The 20,126-nt window shown below is 46.1% G+C and overlaps 2 protein-coding genes across 2 annotated transcripts in view; one reads left to right on the top strand and one right to left on the bottom strand.

The window, feature by feature from the left end:
- The window catches only part of LOC115145341 (tyrosine-protein kinase JAK1-like), a 63,870-nt gene extending 46,370 nt beyond the window's left edge, over window positions 1–17,500 (top strand). Inside the window, exons 12-24 of the mRNA XM_029686834.2 lie at window positions 1,409–1,561; window positions 1,735–1,822; window positions 2,463–2,590; window positions 3,544–3,679; window positions 5,404–5,555; window positions 5,912–6,062; window positions 6,972–7,060; window positions 7,222–7,414; window positions 7,517–7,641; window positions 10,483–10,655; window positions 11,400–11,517; window positions 12,930–13,040; window positions 15,800–17,500. Coding sequence (XP_029542694.1) covers window positions 1,409–1,561; window positions 1,735–1,822; window positions 2,463–2,590; window positions 3,544–3,679; window positions 5,404–5,555; window positions 5,912–6,062; window positions 6,972–7,060; window positions 7,222–7,414; window positions 7,517–7,641; window positions 10,483–10,655; window positions 11,400–11,517; window positions 12,930–13,040; window positions 15,800–15,904 — 1,722 coding nt within the window. The 3' untranslated portion in view covers window positions 15,905–17,500. The remainder of the gene's footprint in view (window positions 1–1,408; window positions 1,562–1,734; window positions 1,823–2,462; window positions 2,591–3,543; window positions 3,680–5,403; window positions 5,556–5,911; window positions 6,063–6,971; window positions 7,061–7,221; window positions 7,415–7,516; window positions 7,642–10,482; window positions 10,656–11,399; window positions 11,518–12,929; window positions 13,041–15,799) is intronic.
- A 1,801-nt stretch (window positions 17,501–19,301) lies between these two features.
- The window catches only part of LOC115145340 (ribonucleoprotein PTB-binding 2-like), a 91,298-nt gene continuing 90,473 nt past the window's right edge, over window positions 19,302–20,126 (bottom strand). Inside the window, 1 exon segment of the mRNA XM_065003202.1 lies at window positions 19,302–20,126. This exon segment is cut by the window's right edge and continues 3,487 nt beyond it. The gene's annotated coding sequence lies outside the window, so the exon portion shown is untranslated.

The following is a 20,126-nucleotide window of genomic DNA, read 5'->3' as shown; positions in this document are numbered from 1 at the left end:
AGTCACATCCAGCCACATCCAGCCAGCCAGCCACATATCATGTCACATCCAGTTAGTCACATCCAGTACATATTATTGTCACATCCAGTGAACATACCCCTATCAGTCACATCCAGTACATACCCTATCAGTCACATCCAGTACATACCCTATCAGTCACATCCAGTACATACCCTATCAGTCACATCCAGTACATACCCTATCAGTCACATCCAGTACATACCCTATCAGTCACATCCAGTACATACCCTATCAGTCACATCCAGTACATACCCCTATCAGTCACATCCAGTACATACCCTATCAGTCACATCCAGTACATACCCTATCAGTCACATCCAGTACATACCCTATCAGTCACATCCAGTACATACCCTATCAGTCACATCCAGTACATACCCTATCAGTCACATCCAGTACATACCCTATCAGTCACATCCAGTATCAGTCACATCCAGTACATATCAGTCACATCCAGTACATACCATACCCCTATCAGTCACATCCAGTACATACCCTATCAGTCACATCCAGTACATACCCTATCAGTCACATCCAGTACATACCCTATCAGTCAGTACATCTATCAGTCACACATACATACCCTATCAGTCACATCCAGTACATACCCCTATCAGTCATCAGTACATACCCTATCATCCAGTACATACCTATCAGTCACATCCAGTCATCATCCAGTACATACCCTATCAGTCACATCCAGTACATACCCTATCAGTCACATCCAGTACATACCCTATCAGTCACATCCAGTACATACCCTATCAGTCACATCCAGTACATACCCTATCAGTCACATCCAGTACATACCCTATCAGTCACATCCAGTACATCCATCAGTCACATCCAGTACATACCCTATCAGTCACATCCAGTACATACCCTATCAGTCACATCCAGTACATACCCTATCAGTCACATCAGTACATCATCAGTCATCCAGTACATACCCTATCAGTCACATCCAGTACCCCTATCAGTCACATCCAGTACATACCCTATCAGTCACATCCAGTACATACCCATCAGTCACATCCAGTACATACCCTATCAGTCACATCCAGTACATACCCCTATCAGTCACATCCAGTACATACCCTATCAGTCACATCCAGTACATACCCTATCAGTCACATCCAGTACATACCCTATCAGTCACATCCAGTACATACCCCTATCAGTCACATCCAGTACATACCATATCAGTCACATCTATCCATCAGCTGAAAGAGACTTTGTCAATCTTTTATTTTTCTAGCCACTTTAGTCCTTCAGTGTTTTCTTACTGGTGTCAGTCACCAGTGTGTGTTTACAGTGTGAGTGTGTGTATCTCGTGAGTGTGTCTTGACTAACTCGCTCTCCTCTCTCCCTCTCTCCTGCCTCTCAGGGAGAGCACCTGGGGCTGGGTACCCGGACGAACATCTATGCTGGAGTACTGAAGGTGAAGAGTGCGGAGGATGAGGATGCTGGATACTCTTCCTCTCAGGACGTCAAAGTAGTGCTGAAGGTGCTGGGGTCCGGACACAGGGACATCTCTCTGGTAAGACACACACACTGTTTCCATCCTGTGATAACTTTAGGGACTCCCACTAGAAGAGTAACTTCTGAGAGTGTGTGAGTGATGTTCTGTGGCAATATTCTGCCACATTAGCTGCCTGACTCTCTCTATCACCTCCATCTCTCCCGCTCTCTTTTTCCTCCCTCTCTCCCCAGGCCTTCTTTGAGACAGCCAGTATGATGCGGCAGGTCTCCCATAAGCACATCGCCCTGCTCTATGGAGTCTGTGTACGCCACCTGGAGAGTGAGTATACACACACACACACACACACACACACACACACACACACACCCTACGCTGCCACGGTAACCTGCATGACACATAAGAAGTGGTAATACAGGACCTACACTGTTAGTGGATGTGATAGGACTTGCCATTATTTACAAATACCGAATTCCCTATGAGCTGTTGACTCAGTATTGAATAGTATTCAATCTAAAACCTGTCCTGTCCAAACAGGTTAGTGGGAGATGTTTTGGTATCTGATGACTGAGACACACACACACACACTTTAAACCTGTGCTCCTTTGCGACCCCTCTTTCAAAGTCACTGAGATCTCTTCTTCTAGCCATTGTAGCCGCAATAATGGGCAAGTGGGCATTTTTATACATGACCCTAAGCATGATGGGATGTTAGTTGCTCAATTAACTCAGGAACTACACCTGTGTGGAAGCACCTGCTTTCAATGTACTTTCAAAATCCCTCATTTACTCGAGCGTTCCCTTGTCTTTTGTTACTTATAGGTGTCACTGTACTGTTTCCCAAAACACAAGACAAACCAGTCTTTCTGTTGTGGTGGCCAAGCGGGCAGAATATTCCCTGAGTGCGTCTGTGTGTGTGTGTGTGTGTGCGGTGCATTGACTGTCCCTCTCTCTCCCCCAGATATCATGGTGGAGGAGTTTGTCCAGTTCGGTCCGTTGGATCTGCTCATGCGAAGACAACACAGTCCTCTCGGTACACCATGGAAGTTCCAGGTGGCCAAACAACTGGCCAGTGCTCTCAGCTACCTGGTAAGACAACACAGTCCTCTCGGTACACCATGGAAGTTCCAGGTGGCCAAACAACTGGCCAGTGCTCTCAGCTACCTGGTAAGACAACACAGTCCTCTCGGTAAGACAACACAGTCCTCTCGGTACACCATGGAAGTTCCAGGTGGCCAAACAACTGGCCAGTGCTCTCAGCTACCTGGTAAGACAACACAGTCCTCTCGGTAAGACAACACAGTCCTCTCGGTAAGACAACACAGTCCTCTCGGTAAGACAACACAGTCCTCTCGGTAAGACAACACAGTCCTCTCGGTAAGACAACACAGTCCTCTCGGTAAGACAACACAGTCCTCTCGGTACACCATGGAAGTTCCAGGTGGCCAAACAACTGGCCAGTGCTCTCAGCTACCTGGTAAGACAACACAGTCCTCTCGGTACACCATGGAAGACACACACCAAAGACTACAGTCACCCAAAGCCGTAGATTGGACCATCTGCGTTGACCTGATCTTGCACTGACTCTATGTACACTCACAAGACTATACCCACTCACTTACACACACACACACACACACTACACACACACACACACATACTTTCGCACTCATCATATGGTGCTGCTACTATGGTCTTTATTGTACTCTTATTATTATCTATCCTGATGCCTAGTCGCTTTCTCCATACCTAGATGTACATGTCTACCTCAAATACCTTGTACTCCTCCACATTGATCTGGTACTGGTACTCCCTGTATGTACCCTGTCTATTTAATTCCTCTTGGGATATAAACAAAACAAAACACTGCATCGTTGGTAAAGTCTCATAAGGAAGCATTTCACTATAAACTCTACTACACCTGTTGTATTCAGCTCATGTGACAAACACAATTAGATTTGATGTGACTCTCTCGTGTGTGTGTGTGTGTGTGTGTGTGTGTGTGTGTGTGTGTGTGTGTGTGTGTGTGTGTGTGTGTGTAGGAGGATAAGAAGCTGGTGCATGGCTTTGTGTGTACCAAGAACATCCTGCTGGCCAGAGACGGAGTGGACAGTGAGGGAGGACCCTTCATCAAGCTCAGCGACCCCGGGATACCCATCACTGTGTTGACCAGAGAGGGTACGACTTCACTGAATCATTTCTGTGTGGCAAGTTATGCACAATGTGTGCCAGACAACCATCATCTTCAATGACCGTTTTTGTTGTCATCCAGAGCAACACATCTTGTTTTGCAGAGGATCCACGTTGAGCTCTGACAGGACAAGGGCCCAGTCTGAGATGATATAAATATGAAGCCTCTGTTCTACAGTATATTGAGTTCTGAAGGGTTTGTGACCCAGGAGAATGTCTTCAGAGTCATATAATATATGCCGTTTCAGCACGCGCTTTTATCCAATGCAATGCGTCTTAACAGTCATATGCGCATGCATTTTACGGATGGGTGGTCCGCGGGATCGAACCCACTACCCTGGCGTTGCAAACGCCGTGCCCGACCAGCTGAGCTACAAAAGACCACCAGTGTTAGTAAGTGAGGTTTTTGTCAGGGAATACTGGATACTGTACGAGGACACTTCTCACATTCCATATTTCCCTCCGACGGCATCGTGCTTCTGTTCGGCAACCATTTACGGTGTCTGTGGCTGAGTGGAGACGGTTAAACAGACCAGAGGAGTTAATGACTAGACTGGATGTCTCCGTGTGAATGTCCACTGGGACATTTGAATCTGACAAATGAGAAGACGCTTTCATCCCAATCTCTATTCCCCCTCTACGCACTGCTTTCTGTCCTTCTCCCCACCCACTCTCCTTTTCCCACTCTCTCCCCTTATTCTCTGTCCTTCTCCCCACCCACTCTCCTTTTCCCACTCTCTCCCCTTATGGTCTGTCCTTTCTCCCCACCCACTCTCCTTTTCCCACTCTCTCCCCTTATTCTCTGTCCTTCTCCCCACCCACTCTCCTTTTCCCACTCTCTCCCCTTATTGTCTGTCCTTCTCCCCACCCACTCTCCTTTTCCCACTCTCTCCCCTTATTGTCTGTCCTTCTCCCCACCCACTCTCCTTTTCCCACTCTCTCCCCTTATTCTCTGTCCTTCTCCCCACCCACTCTCCTTTTCCCACTCTCTCCCCTTATTGTCTGTCCTTCTCCCCACCCACTCTCCTTTTCCCACTCTCTCCCCTTATTGTCTGTCCTTCTCCCCACCCACTCTCCTTTTCCCACTCTCTCCCCTTATTCTCTGTCCTTCTCCCCACCCACTCTCCTTTTCCCACTCTCTCCCCTTATTCTCTGTCCTTCTCTTTTGCTCCTCCTGGACTCTCTCCCCTTCTGTTTATGTACTGTGTTACTGGCATGGCAGGGCTGTGGATTCCTGTCAGTTGGGAGTGAATTGACTCCAGGCCAGAGAGAGGCTGGGTGGCAGAGCCCACTACACAGGGAGAGAGAGAGAGAGACAGAGAGCATCATGGAAAAGTAATACAGTAAATGTGTCAGAGAGGGAAGACAGGACGACAAACATATTAATACTGACAAAACCTCTCCCCGCTCCCCAACAGTTTGTTGTGTGTGTTCAGTACAATAGTGTGTTTTTACACCGAACGTGAATGTGTTCGTACAGTGAGCGGCGGGTAGGAGCGTTGGGCCAGTAACCGAAAGGTTGCTGGATCGAATCCCCTAGCCAACAAGGTATAAATCTGCCCCAAGGCAGTTAAACCCCCAACAACAACTGCTGCATTGGACGTGGATGTCGGGTTAAATGTGGGTGACACGTTTCAGTCGAATGCATTCCCCTCTCCCCGTATAGTGTACACATACCGTGTGCCCAAGGCTGTGTTTGTGCCACCCTGCAGAGTGTGTGGACCGGATCCCATGGATCGCTCCAGAGTGTGTGAAGGACTCTGCCAACCTGAGTGTAGCGGCCGATAAGTGGGGCTTCGGCACCACACTGTGGGAGATCTGCTATGACGGAGAAGTGCCCCTCAAAGACAAGAAACTCACTGAGGTACACGCCGCCTGCACACACACACACACACACACACCTTGATCCACTTGTAAGATACTACCAATACATATATGTAACAAATGTATTGCAACCCAGAGTAATACACCCACCGTGCTTGACTTGGACTGAAATAAGTGCCAGTTCTCATTTTGGGTACCGGTGCTGTTTATATTTCAGTGCAGGAGCTCCACCATACTCGTGAGCTAATGTTCTATAAGAGGAACAGGAACTCAAGCAGTAGAACCTTTTTTTTAGGGGGCGGTACTCAGTTCCTGCCCAGGACAAGCACGGATAATACCTCATGCTTGCTCTGCCTTGATAACTAATAAGGTTTCTCTCTCTCCTCCCGTGAGTAGAAGGAGAGGTTCTACGCAGCGGAGTGCCAGTTGGCTACCCCAGACTGCAAAGAGCTGGCTGAACTGATGACTCACTGCATGACCTACGACCCCCACAAACGCCCCTTCTTCAGGGCCATTGTCAGAGACATAGACACGCTGGAGGAGCAGAGTACGTGTTTCTGTGTGTGCTTGTTAGTGTTGTCACGATACCAGTATTGCGATACTAGGAAGTAAGGAAGGAGAGGAAACAAAACAGGAAGCGGACTTCATTTATTGAGGAAAACAGCCCTAATGTTGATAACAAACAGCCTTATGTCGTCATCCAGAGTCACATTTATTTATTTTGCAAGCCATAGCACACAATGTCTGACATAAAGTAGGACCATCAAGGACCATAGAGTTTAGTCTTTCATTTTTTTGGCCATCGTGTTACTGGTGTGTGTGTGTACGTCTGTGTGTGACACGTGGGAGGAGCTGTGTGTGTTTGTGTGCATACGTATCTGTACGGAGGCTCTTTGAATGTATGCAGTAAGTCATGTGTCATCATTCCCCTGCTACTCTTCCTGTGGCTGCAGCTTTCGCAACCGCTAACGCGGCTCTTAATAAAATTCTAAATACCCCCAATCGCTAGCTAGAGAGAGAGCTTGCAAGAGTGTGTGTGTGTGTGTATGAGTGTTGTGTGCGAGTGAACCCAGGAAACTACATCTCCCCCTAAACTGGACCCCTTGGATATGCATATTGCCCTTAATACATTTAACATTTACATTTAAGTCATTTAGCAGACGCTCTTATCCAGAGCGACTTACAAATTGGTGCATTCACCTTATGACATCCAGTGGAACAGTAGTGCATCTAAATCTTTTAAGGGGGGGGGGTGAGAGGGATTACTTTATCCTATCCTAGGTATTCCTTAAAGAGGTGGGGTTTCAGGTGTCTCCACACTGTGGCCAGAATGAGGTACTGCAGTCATGTCGCAGATCCACATCCATCACACACACTGGTGTGCTGTAGCTTCGCTGAATAAACCCACTCACTGTCCAAGTTGTCGGTGGTAACAGTGTGTGTGTCCCTCCAACAGACCCCTCTATCAAGCCGGCGCCCACTCAGGAGGTCGACCCCACTCTGTTCCAGAAGAGGTTCCTCAAGAGGATCCGCGATTTGGGGGAGGTAACGCACGTTTCTGTGTTTTTCCATGCGTCAGAGAATGAGTGTGTGTAATGCAGTTACCGCTAGGCGTGTCACGGTGTGTGTTCCTGAGTCTCTTTAGGCTGACGTGATTGGTGCATAACGGGAACGTGGGGTATGTAACTGGCGGTCTGCGTGCGTAGGGTCACTTTGGCAAGGTGGAGCTGTGTCGGTATGACCCCAGAGGGGACCGGACAGGGGAGCTGGTAGCAGTGAAGAGTCTCAAACCAGAGAACAGGGAGGAGCAGAGCAACAACCTTTGGAGTGAGATAGGAATCCTTAAAGAACTCTACCACGAGAACATCGTCAAGTACAAGGGCATCTGCCAGGAGGAGGGTGAGCGAGAGGAACCCCTGCCACACGCACACAGACCTAGACACGCACGCAGGCACAAGCATCACCTGTGCTGAGTACGCTCAAACCTCTTTATCTGTGTAGGAGGCAGAGCCATCAAGTTGATCATGGAGTACCTGCCTGCTGGCAGTCTGAAGGAGTACCTGCCCCATAACAGAGGACAGACCAGCCTGAAGACCCTGCTTAGCTACGCTGTGCAGATCTGTCAGGTACTGCAACTGTCTAAACCCCTAACCCTAGCATTGTGTTCAACCCTAACCCTAGCATTGTGTTCAACCCTAACCCTAGCATTGTGTTCAACCCTAACCCTAGCATTGTGTCCAACCCTAACCCTAGCATTGTGTTCAACCCTAACCCTAGCATTGTGTCCAACCCTAACCCTAGCATTGTGTTCAACCCTAACCCTAGCATTGTGTCCAACCCTAACCCTAGCATTGTGTTCAACCCTAACCCTAGCATTGTGTTCAACCCTAACCCTAGCATTGTGTTCAACCCTAACCCTAGCATTGTGTTCAACCCTAACCCTAGCATTGTGTTCAACCCTAACCCTAGCATTGTGTTCAACCCTAACCCTAGCATTGTGTTCAACCCTAACCCTAGCATTGTGTCCAACCCTAACCCTAGCATTGTGTTCAACCCCCTAGCACAACCCTAACCCTAGCATTGTGTTCAACCCTAACCCTAGCATTGTGTTCAACCCTAACCCTAGCATTGTGTCCAACCCTAACCCTAGCATTGTGTCCAACCCTAACCCTAGCATTGTGTTCAACCCTAACCCTAGCATTGTGTTCAACCCTAACCCTAGCATTGTGTTCAACCCTAACCCTAGCATTGTGTCAACCCTAACCCTAGCATTGTGTTCCAACCCTAACCCTAGCTAACCCTAGCATTGTGTTCAACCCTAACCCTAGCATTGTGTTCAACCCTAACCCTAGCATTGTGTTCAACCCTAACCCTAGCATTGTGTTCAACCCTAACCCTAGCATTGTGTTCAACCCTAACCCTAGCATTGTGTCCAACCCTAACCCTAGCATTGTGTTCAACCCTAACCCTAGCATTGTGTTCAACCCTAACCCTAGCATTGTGTTCAACCCTAGCATTGTGTCCAACCCTAACCCTAGCATTGTGTTCAACCCTAACCCTAGCATTGTGTCCAACCCTAACCCTAGCATTGTGTTCAACCCTAACCCTAGCATTGTGTTCAACCCTAACCCTAGCATTGTGTTCAACCCTAACCCTAGCATTGTGTCCAACCCTAACCCTAGCATTGTGTCCAACCCTAACCCTAGCATTGTGTTCAACCCTAACCCTAGCATTGCATTGTTCAACCCTAACCCTCCTAACCCTAGCATTGTGTTCAACCCTAATCCCTAGCATTGTGTTCAACCTAACCCTAGCATTGTTCAACCTAACCCTAGCATTGTGTTCAACCCTAACCCCCTATCCCGGTTCATTGTGTCCAACCCTAACCCTAGCATTGTGTCCAACCCTAACCCTAGCATTGTGTTCAACCCTAACCCTAGCATTGTGTTCAACCCTAACCCTAGCATTGTGTTCAACCCTAACCCTAGCATTGTGTTCAACCCTAACCCTAGCATTGTGTTCAACCCTAACCCTAGCTTCGTGTCCACATCCCGGTTCAACCCCAACCCTAGCTTCATGTCCACATCCCGGTCCAACCCTAACCCTAGCTTCATGTCCACATCCCGGTCCAACCCTAACCCTAGCTTCGTGTCCACATCCCGGTTCAACCCCAACCCTAGCTTCGTGTCCACATCCCGGTTCAACCCCAACCCTAGCTTCGTGTCTACATCCCGGTTCAACCCCAACCCTAGCTTCGTGTCCACATCCCGGTTCAACCCTAACCCTAGCTTCATGTCCACATCCCGGTTCAACCCTAACCCTAGCATTGTGTCCAACCCTAACCCTAGCATTGTGTTCAACCCTAACCCTAGCATTGTGTCCAACCCTAACCCTAGCATTGTGTTCAACCCTAACCCTAGCATTGTGTTCAACCCTAACCCTAGCATTGTGTTCAACCCTAACCCTAGCATTGTGTCCAACCCTAACCCTAGCATTGTGTCCAACCCTAACCCTAGCATTGTGTTCAACCCTAACCCTAGCATTGTGTTCAACCCTAACCCTAGCATTGTGTTCTAACCCTAGCATTGTGTTCCTAACCCTAGCATTGTGTTCAACCCTAACCCTAGCATTGTGTTCAACCCTAACCCTAGCATTGTGTCCAACCCTAACCCTAGCATTGTGTCCAACCCTAACCCTAGCATTTGTGTCCAACCCTAACCCTAGCATTGTGTTCAACCCTAACCCTAGCATTGTGTTCAACCTAACCCTAGCATTGTGTTCAACCCTAACCCTAGCATTGTGTTCAACCCTAACCCTAGCATTGTGTTCAACCCTAACCCTAGCTTCGTGTCCACATCCCGGTTCAACCCCAACCCTAGCTTCATGTCCACATCCCGGTCCAACCCTAACCCTAGCTTCATGTCCACATCCCGGTCCAACCCTAACCCTAGCTTCGTGTCCACATCCCGGTTCAACCCCAACCCTAGCTTCGTGTCCACATCCCGGTTCAACCCCAACCCTAGCTTCGTGTCCACATCCCGGTTCAACCCCAACCCTAGCTTCGTGTCCACATCCCGGTTCAACCCCAACCCTAGCTTCATGTCCACATCCCGGTTCAACCCTAACCCTAGTTCACACGGTCCAACCCTAACCCTAGCTTCGTGTCCACATCCCGGTTCAACCCCAACCCTAGGTTCACATCCCGGTTCAACCCCAACCCTAGCTTCGTGTCCACATCCCGGTTCAACCCTAACCCTAGCTTCGTGTCCACATCCCGGTTTCAGCTTCGTGTCCACATCCCGGTTCAACCCTAACCCTAGCTTCATGTCCACATCCCGGTTCAACCCTAACCATAGCTTCGAGTCCACATCCCGGTTCAACCCTGACCCGTAGCCCTGGTTATGGGGAACATTATTTTGATGTTATTGATAGTTAAATAATAGGATAAATTCCTCCCCTCTCTCCAGGGAATGGACTATCTGGGATCTCGGAATTACATCCACCGGGATCTGGCAGCCCGGAATGTTCTGGTGGAGAACGAGAGCACGGTGAAGATTGGAGACTTCGGCCTGACCAAGAGCATCAAGGGCAACGAGGGATATTACACAGTCAAAGATGACCTGGAAAGCCCTGTGTACTGGTGAGAGGACTGGACTACTGCGGACTACTGTTGTTTTATCCCACCTGGCGCTTCTGGTCCCATGTCTGTGGCTTTAAACCCCCCCCGAGAGTTGATTGACGCATCTGTGCGCCAATCAAAGTATGATAATCAAAACAATCCCGATCAAAATCTGTCCGTTTTAAGCCAGAGAGATGTTTCCGCATCTGCGGTGAAAGTTGGCAGAGCTAGAGCGGTGTTTGTCAGACTGTGAGACATTCCCGAAAGTCTTGTGTTCTCAAGGAAATGTCTATAACGGTTTGACCTCCAAAATATTATGGAAAGGGGAGACTCTCACGAACACCATAGTGTTCTCCATTTTGCTCTACGAACCCCACAAGGGTCACGGGACTCTAAAAAAAAAGAGGTTAAATATGTGAAGAAAGAAATAACTATTCCCTCAGCTTTCTTATATGTCCGAGATACAGGACAAACACTTCAAAACGTTGCAGTTTATGAGTGTGTTATTCAATGCGTTTCTCTAGTAGTAAAGACCAAATTCAATATTTATTCAAAATTCAAAAATCAAATGGCTAAATGATCCTCATTATGATCATCTTAAAACAATTCCATATGTCAGTTCATAACCCCCCCCCCCACCCCCCAATGGCTTTTAAGCATTAAAGAGAGAGCATGTTGGATTCCTGAGAGTTTGTGTCTTTGTGTAGACAGTGATTAACAGTGTGATGTATGTTGGCGTGTTCCCTCTGTCTTCCCATGTACCAGGTATGCCCCTGAGTGTTTGGTCCACTGTAAGTTCTACCTGGCCTCTGATGTCTGGTCCTTCGGTGTCACCATGTACGAGCTGCTCACCTACTGTGAGAACGCCATCAGCCCCATGCCGGTCAGTACACACACACACACATACACACACACACACACCTAGGCCTGGCAGCACAGCCTTCCATCCCACTGATCGAGGCAGGTGGTGCCAGTCTATTCCCAGGGTGGCTAATGACTCACCAAGGGGCTCTGCCCACTCCTGCTAGCCTGTGCCATCACACACATCCTTCCAACTCCCTGATTGCTCAGACAAGCTATACCAATATGTCCTCCCTAATCAACACCCTGTTGCCATGATCATTACATATCCATTAAGGCTTATTCCTACACTTTACCACACTGTTCAATTCACAGAAACTGGTTCACGGTTGATAGCTAATCGATAGGTATTACCATCTTATATGCTTTAGTTGCCACCATTAAGAGACTGCTTTGAAACACGTTCTAGAATTGTAGATGGAATGCAGTGGTTTGGTTTATCAAATCAAATCACATGTTATTTGTCACATACACATGGTTAGCAGATGTTAATGTTTAGGCTGTTTTCTTCTGAGTGGCTTTGCATCAACAATAGAACTCTATAGGGCTCGGTGTGGGCCACGCCCCTCTTTGTATCAACAACAATGCATCAACAATAGAACTCTATAGGGCTCGGTATGGGCCACGCCCCTCTTTGTATCAACAACAATGCATCAACAATAGAACTCTATAGGGCTCGGTATGGGCCACGCCCCTCTTTGTATCAACAACAATGCATCAACAATAGAACTCTATAGGGCTCGGTATGGGCCACGCCCCTCTTTTGGCAAACATTTCTGTTTAATTTAAAAGATTAGAAATTACTTTCAAAAAACAGTGATGTATGAAAGAAAAGTCAAGGGTACAAGACTGTGTACATACTGTTCCAGAGTTAGGGGAGAAACAAACTACTCATCCCATGCAGCATTGCGGTCTGTATCTTCCAATCACATAGCGGATATAAGCCATTGGAATCGTTCCCAAAGATGGTGGGTAAATATGGTTTACTCAGGCCGTTTACGACTGAAACAAATTTCAAAGGTTTCTGTCTGTGTAACTGGCCGTTTCTCTTGCGCGAGCATGCGTTTCCTGCTTAAGCTTGTGTTTCCTCCATCATATCTGGCGCAAGAGGGAACAGCTACTTATTGTCCCCTCCCACTTGCCCTACCGGCCAGAAAAAAATGAGCCAGCCAACACAGGTTGAAACTTTCATAACCGATGGGCACGACATCAACATAGGAATTGTTTTTCAGTCTCGGGTGCACAGTAATATCGCTTTCACTAATATTTAAATATCACTATGGGTTACGAGGATTGTAAAATCCACTTCCCGGAATCTCGTCAGAGCCCTCGGTCAGTCCTGTCTTCACTGGCTAGATGGGAGGAGTCATTTTGTTTCATCGTGTTTCCATGGCAACTCATCTCTTCTCCCCTTCCCCCCTCTTTGTCCCACAGGTGTTCCTGAAGATTATTGGTCCTACTCGGGGCCAGATGACAGTGACGCGATTGGTCAAGGTGCTGGAGGAGGGGAAGAGGCTGCCCTGTCCTGATAGTTGTCCTGGAACGGTAAGATCTACCAGAGATATTAGCGAAAGGAGGAAATAAGAATCCCATTGGACAACGAATGGAGGAACGAATAACGTCTCACCCGGCAGACTGTCGACCAATCACGTTCACATTGTCATGCTGCGTCACGCGGATGCTAAGCTAATCGTCACGCAATCCCTTCTCAAAGTCAGGGTATGAGTCGAGAAAAGGGCCTATTTTCCTCCGAAGGTACATAATGTCACAATTCCAAAACTATACAATATTACCTATAGCATGTTAATTATCTCACCTCTCTGAAAATATTTGTAACGTTGTACTTCTTGTTGATGAAACTCATGCTGGGTTTTTGAACTAGCGCCCAATTGACTCCCATTCACTCCTTGTCCCAAAATCGCCCAGAATGCACTGCACGGCCTGGAAATATCACTGTTACATAAGTATTCAGACCCTTTACTCAGTACTTTGTTGAAGAACCTTTAGCAGTGATTAAAGCCTTGAGTCTTCTTGGGTATGACGCTACAAGCTTGGCACACCTGTATTTGGGAGTTCCTCCCATTCTTCTCTGCAGATCTTCTCAAGCTCTGTCAGGTTGGATGGGGAGCATCGCTGCACATATATTTTCAGGTCTCTCCAGAGATGTTCAATCGGGATCAAGTCCGGGCTCTGGCTGGGCCACTCAAGGTCATTCAGAGACTTGTCCCGAAGCCACTCCTGCGTTGTCTTGGCTGTGTGCTTAGGGTTGTTGACCTGTTGGAAGGTGAACCTTCGCTCCAGTCGGAGATCCTGAGCGTTCTGGAACAGGTTTTCATCAAGGATCTCTCTGTACTTCAGATCAAAAATTGTATTTGTCACGTGCCGAATAGAACAGTGAAATGCTTACTTATAAGCCCTTAACAAACAATGCGGTTTTCAGAAAAATACCCACGCCAAAATAAATAAAAGTAACAAATTATTAAAGAGCAGCAGTAAAATAAAATAGTGAGGCTATGTACAAGGGGTACCGGTAGAGTCAATGTGCCGGGGCAGCGGTTGGTCGAGGTATGTACATACACTTAGGTCTTCCAAATGGACAATGACCCCAAGCATACTGCCAAAGCATACTTCCAAACCATCTGTAATGCCTTGCGGTCGGAGGCCGAGCAGTTGCCATACCAAACAGTGATACAACCAGTCAGGATGCTCTCGATGGTGCAGCTGTAGAACCTTTTGAGGATCTGAGGACCCATGCAAAGTCTTTTCAGTCTCCTGAAGGGGAATAGGTTTTGCTCCGTTCATCTTTGCCTTGATCCTGACTAGTCTCCCAGTCCCTGCCGCTGAAAATATCCTCACAGCATGATGCTGCCACCACAATGCTTCACCGTAGGGATGGTTCCAGGTTTCCTCCAGACGTGACGCTTGGCATTCAGGCCAAAGAGTTCAATCTTGGTTTCATCAGACCAGAGAATCTTGTTTCTCATGGTCTGAGAGTCTTTAGGTGCCTTTTGGCAAACGCCAAGCGGGCCGTCATGTGTCTTTTACTGAGGAGTGGCTTCCATCTTACCACTCTACCATAAAGACCTGATGGGTGGAGCGCTGCAGAGATGGTTGTCCTTCTGGAAGGTTCTCCCATCTCCACAGAGGAACTCTAGAGTTCTGTCAGAGTGACCATCGGGTTCTTGGTCACCTCCCTGACTAAAGCCCTTCTCCCCCCATTGCTCAGTTTGGCCGGGCGGACAACTCTAAGAAGAGTCTTAGTGGTCCCAAGCTTCTTCCATTTAAGAATGATGGAGGCCACTGTGTTCTTGGGGACCTTCAATGCTGCAGAAATGTTTTGGTACCTTTACCCAGATCTGTGCTTCTACACAATCCTGTTTCTGAGCTCTATGGACAATTCCTTCGGCTTCATGGCTTGGTTTTTGCTCTGACATGCACTGTCAACTGTGGGACCTTATATAGACAGTTGTGTGCCTTTCCAAATCATGTCCAATCAATTGAATTTACCACAGCTGGACTCCAATCAAGTTGTAGAAACATCTTGAGGATGATCAATGGAAACAGGATGCACCTGCACTCAATTTTGAATCTTAAAGCAAAGGGTCTGAATACTTATGTAAAAATGGTATGTTTTTTCTGTTTAATATATTTACAAAAATGCCTAAAAACCTGTTTTCACTTCGTCATTATGGGGTTATTGTGTGTGTAGATTGCGGAGCTTCTTTTTTGTTTATTTAATCCTTTTAAGAGTAAGGCTGTAACGTAACAAAATGTGGGGAAAAATCTATGGTTCTGAATACTTTTCCGAAGGCACTGTGGCTACCTACCGGCGTTTAGTCACCCCACCACTCACAATATGCGCTCTCTTCTCAATATGTCACTCAATTTACCATCCTCAAGAGAATTTATTTCAGTAATTCATGGAGCTAGAAAAGTGCTCTTTGTCAATAAAAACTGTAGTTATGTGTTCTTTACATTGTTATCGTAAGACTAAGGGCTGAAGCGCTATAGATTGTACAATTGACAAGTTAATTTCCTATTGAGCTGACATGTGTCGCGTTTACCGTGAATGCAGTCTCCCCTAACGTTGGAACATTGCCTTTACATTTCAATCACGCTGTAACGCTGAACTTCCGCGATACGGATTGAATTGAGCCCGAGAGGAATTCGGCAATACTAGAAATGGCATGACTAGAACTCTTTGTGTGTAATCTGACTGTGTGTGTGTGTGTGTATGTGTGGGTGTTGAAAGTGTACGAGCTGATGTTAGAGTAATAATGATTATTTTCTCTGTGTTTTTGCAGGTGTATGAGCTGATGAGGAAGTGCTGGGAGAACACCCCCGCGATGAGGATCACTTTCAAGAGTCTCGTTGACGAGTTCACCCGCATGCTCAACAGCAGCTTGTAAAACATGGCAACCACCGACACGCCTTCACACAGACAATCTCAGGAGTAAAGAGTGAAAGGTCAAGGGTCACAGACCATGGTGACCTGGACTAAAAACCCACATGTATCGGAACAGTGCTACAAGACACTTTATTTCACACTGTCGCTGACTTCCTCTATATTTTCACTTTTTGTTTTTTAAGATGCTCTACTATAGATCACGTAATATATGGATGAATGAATACATTGCGTATAGAATGAAACACATCCCAACACGTAGCTTTGACCCCTCACTGTGACACTGACCCTAGTCACGTTGACAGATGAATGAGCCCACTAGCCAACCACTGAGCTGTCCGTCGGCTGATATGCCACCTGGGAGCTACCGCAGTGTGACCTTTCACCTTTTTATTAGAGCGCATCAGCTCCGCCTTTTTCATATTGCTACATGCAGTATGTACTCTGTGTGTGGACTTGTATCATAATCATTAAACCCAGAGGGAGAGGGGTCCTTAGTTGGACCTGTGTAAGATAGACCTTTTCTCTGTGAAGGATCATGGTATATGTGAGCTCCTTTGTGAGGGATTGCTGCGGCCACTGTGAAGATGACACTGTGAAAAAGCCAACCACATGTATTTAAGTGACCAGGATTCTGACATTCACACCCTGCCCCATCAGACCAGGGACTGCATGGATCCAAGCCACCTCTCTGGGAGTGGTGAAAGATGAGAGGGATACAGTATACTGTAGCAGTGGGTTGGATTGCATTAGGGAGAATGGATGGGTGATGACAGTATCAGTCAAGCCCCTCCCCTTTTTAAGACTGAATCTGTTGCAGCTCCTCTTCAAACGCAGAACCCTGGATGGAATACTGTAGAACCACCTCGGAACTAGAACCAGCCGAATAACTTTCTCTCTGGTGTTTCTTTCATCATGCGATGTTCCACGTTCTGTTGTCAACGCTCGTGCACGTAACGCTTGTGGTGGGGTCAGCATGAAAGAGCCTATAAACAATCTGATTTGAGACCAGTTAACAGGTAAAACCACAGAAATAGAATTAGTGGAACATGTTATACCTGTGAGGGGACACTTGAGGGCAGTATAGTGTTACATATTTTAATCCCAAACTTTTCTGTACTCTGCTCAGATTTCTAAACAGCTTAAGTATAGCCATAATGTGTATGTCAGATATTGCATGTCTTTTATTGAAATGATTATTTTTTTAATTCTACAGAATGACAGATTGTGTGTGTGGATGGACAGAAGGAAGGAGACAAAGAGAAACATGCTGCACCGGGAACGCGTGGGTGTGTGTGTGTGTGTGTGTGTTTACCATCGCGCGCATTGTTGATTTTTGTCCAGCCGCAGGATGGAATATCAAAACGAACTCTGAACCAACTATATTAATTTAGGGACAGGTCGAAACACATGAACATTTAGCTAGTTAGCTTGCTGGGATATAAAAATTAGGTTGTTATTTTACTGAAATGCACAAGGTCCTTTTTTCCCCTGGATCTTTGTAGAATTTTGACCCATTTTGAGTCACACAAAATCGTGTGTTCTCTACTCTGACAATTCATCCACAGATAAAATGGGACATTTTGTTTGTTTCTGGTAATCTCTCCTTCAGTCCGTCTTATTCTTCCTATTCATCTTCTGTGGACTTTATATGGCGGTTGGCAACCAACTTTAAGGTGCATTACCACCACCAACTGGACTGGAGTGTGAACCTCAGTTCACCCATGTGGGTATACAGTGCATACGGATAGTAATTCAGACCCCTTGACATTTTCCACTTTTGTTACGTTACAGTCTTATTCTAAAATTGATTAAATCGTTTTTTCCCCCATCAATCCACACACAATACCCCATAATGACAAACAAAAATAAGTTTTGACATTTTAGCAAAGTTATTAAAAATAAAAAGCTGAAACCACATTTACATAACTATTCAGAACCTTTCCTCAGTACTTTGTTGAAGAACCTTTGGCAGCGATTACAGCCTCGAGTCTTCTTGGGTATGACGCTACAAGCTTGACACACCTGTATTTGGGGAGTTTCTCCCATTCTTCTCTGCAGATCCTCTCAATCTCAAAGCGTTGCTGCACAGCTATTTTCAAGTGTCTCCAGAGATGTTCGATGAGGTTCAAGTCCGGGCTCTGGCTGGGCCACTGAAGGACATTCAGAGACTTGTCCTGAAGCCACTTCTGTGTTGTCTTGGCTGCGTGCTTAGGGTCGTTGTCCTGTTGGGATGTAAAACCTTCGCTCCAGTCTGAGGTCCTGACCGCTCCAGAGCAATGTTTCATCAAGGATTTCTCTGTACTTTGCTCCGTTCATCTTTGCCTCGATCCTGACTAGGATGCTAAAAAAACATCACATGATGCTGCCATCACCATGCTTCACCGTAGTGAAGGTGACAGGTTTCTTCCAGACGTGACGCTTGGCATTCAGGCCAAAGAGTTCTATCTTGGTTTCATCAAACAAGAGAATCTTGTTTCTCATGGTCTGAGAGTCTTTAGGTGGCTTTTGGCAAACTCCAAGCGGGCTATCATGTGCCTTTTACTGAGGAGTGGCTTCCATCTGGCCACTCTACCATAAAGGCCTGATTGGTGGAGATTCCTTCTGGAATGTTTTCCCATCTCTACCAGAGGAACTGGAGCTCCTTAAGAGTGATCATCAGGGTCTTGGTCACCTCCTTGACCAAGCCCCTTCTCCCCCGATTGCTGTTTGGCCAGGCGGCCAGCTCTAAGAAGTATTGGTGGTTCCAAACTTCTTCCATTTATGAATGATGGAGGCCATTGTTTGGTACCCTTGCTCAGATCTGTGCCTTAACACAATCCTGTCTCGGAGCTCTATGGATAATTCCTTCAAGCTAATGGCTTGGTTTTTGCTCTGACATGCACTGTCAACTGTGGGACCTTATATAGACAGGTGTGTGCCTTTCCAAATCATGTCCAATCAATTGATTTTACCACAGGTGGTAGAAACATCTCCAGGATGATCAATGGAAACAGGTTGCACCTGAGCTCAATCTCAAGTCTCATGGCAAAGGGTCTGAATACTTATATTAATATAAGGTATGTTTTTTATGAATTTGCAAACATTTCTAAAAACTTGTTTTCACTTTGTCATTATATATAGTATTGTGTGTAGATTGATGAGGGAAAAAATGTATTTGATCCATTTTAGAATGAGGCTGTAACGTAACAACATTTTGAAAAAAGTAAAGGGGTCTGAATACTTTCCGAATGCACCGTATGCTTCTAAAAACCAATGAGAAGATGGGAGAGGCGGGACTTTCAGCGTGTCATGCGTCAAATAGAACCAAGTTCTATTTTAGTTTCTGGCTACGCAGACACTTGTTGACTCGTGTGAGCAGTTTGGATGAAATGACTATTTATTTTGCAACGCTAGTGCACGTAACGCAAACTGTGTGGTCAGCATGAAAGAGGAGCCTATAACAGGTAAAACCACAGAAATAGAAATTAGCGGAACATATATATTTCATGAAATGAATGTGACCCATCCAACATGGCCTACACCACTTACCAGTATCTTTACAGTATGCAGACAGTAGCACTCGTTACAATGGGAAAAGGTGGAAAATGTGATATTGATAAGAACGTTAAGATGCTTTACTTTGAAACAATCAACAGGTTATTGAAATAGGGGTGAGTTCTATCCATTATATTTCTATGGTTTTAAACTAGGGACAGACCATGTGTGCTCTCAGATAGGGAGCCAGTGAATGAGAGAGACATTTTTTTATTTTTTCAGTCCATGTTTATTCCGGAATGTAAAAGACAATTCTTTTTGCTCATAAAGGAGAGAAAACAAATATATTTTTCAGAGGAATAAGACAATAAATAAATGCACAATATAAATGAATAAAATCACCCCCCCCCCCTCCCAAAAAAGAAAAATATGTTTGGTGTGTCAAATTCCTAAAGTCTGATGCAATATTAACTAGAGTTTCTTCTAGATTAAAGCAGTAAATATGCATGCTAATTGCTTCTATAAATAAGTTATTCACAGTAAAGCAATATCAATGTAGTTGTGATATAAAATATTGCAAAATCTACAGTAGAGATTTTAGGTCAGAAAAAAATCCACATACTTTCAAAGAAAACCGTACAAAGCAAAAAGCACACCCAATCTATGTCTACAGCTTTTGAATGTTCTGTTCAGTCTTAAAATACTTCAGTATTGCAAAGCTTTGAAGTCACACACACAGTTCATATGGT

The sequence above is a fragment of the Oncorhynchus nerka genome, linkage group LG17 (assembly GCF_034236695.1).
Source record: "Oncorhynchus nerka isolate Pitt River linkage group LG17, Oner_Uvic_2.0, whole genome shotgun sequence".
Taxonomy (NCBI): Eukaryota; Metazoa; Chordata; class Actinopteri; order Salmoniformes; family Salmonidae; genus Oncorhynchus; species Oncorhynchus nerka.
The sequence above is the reverse complement of the archived record's forward strand: the minus strand, read 5'-3'. Positions and strand labels throughout refer to the sequence as shown.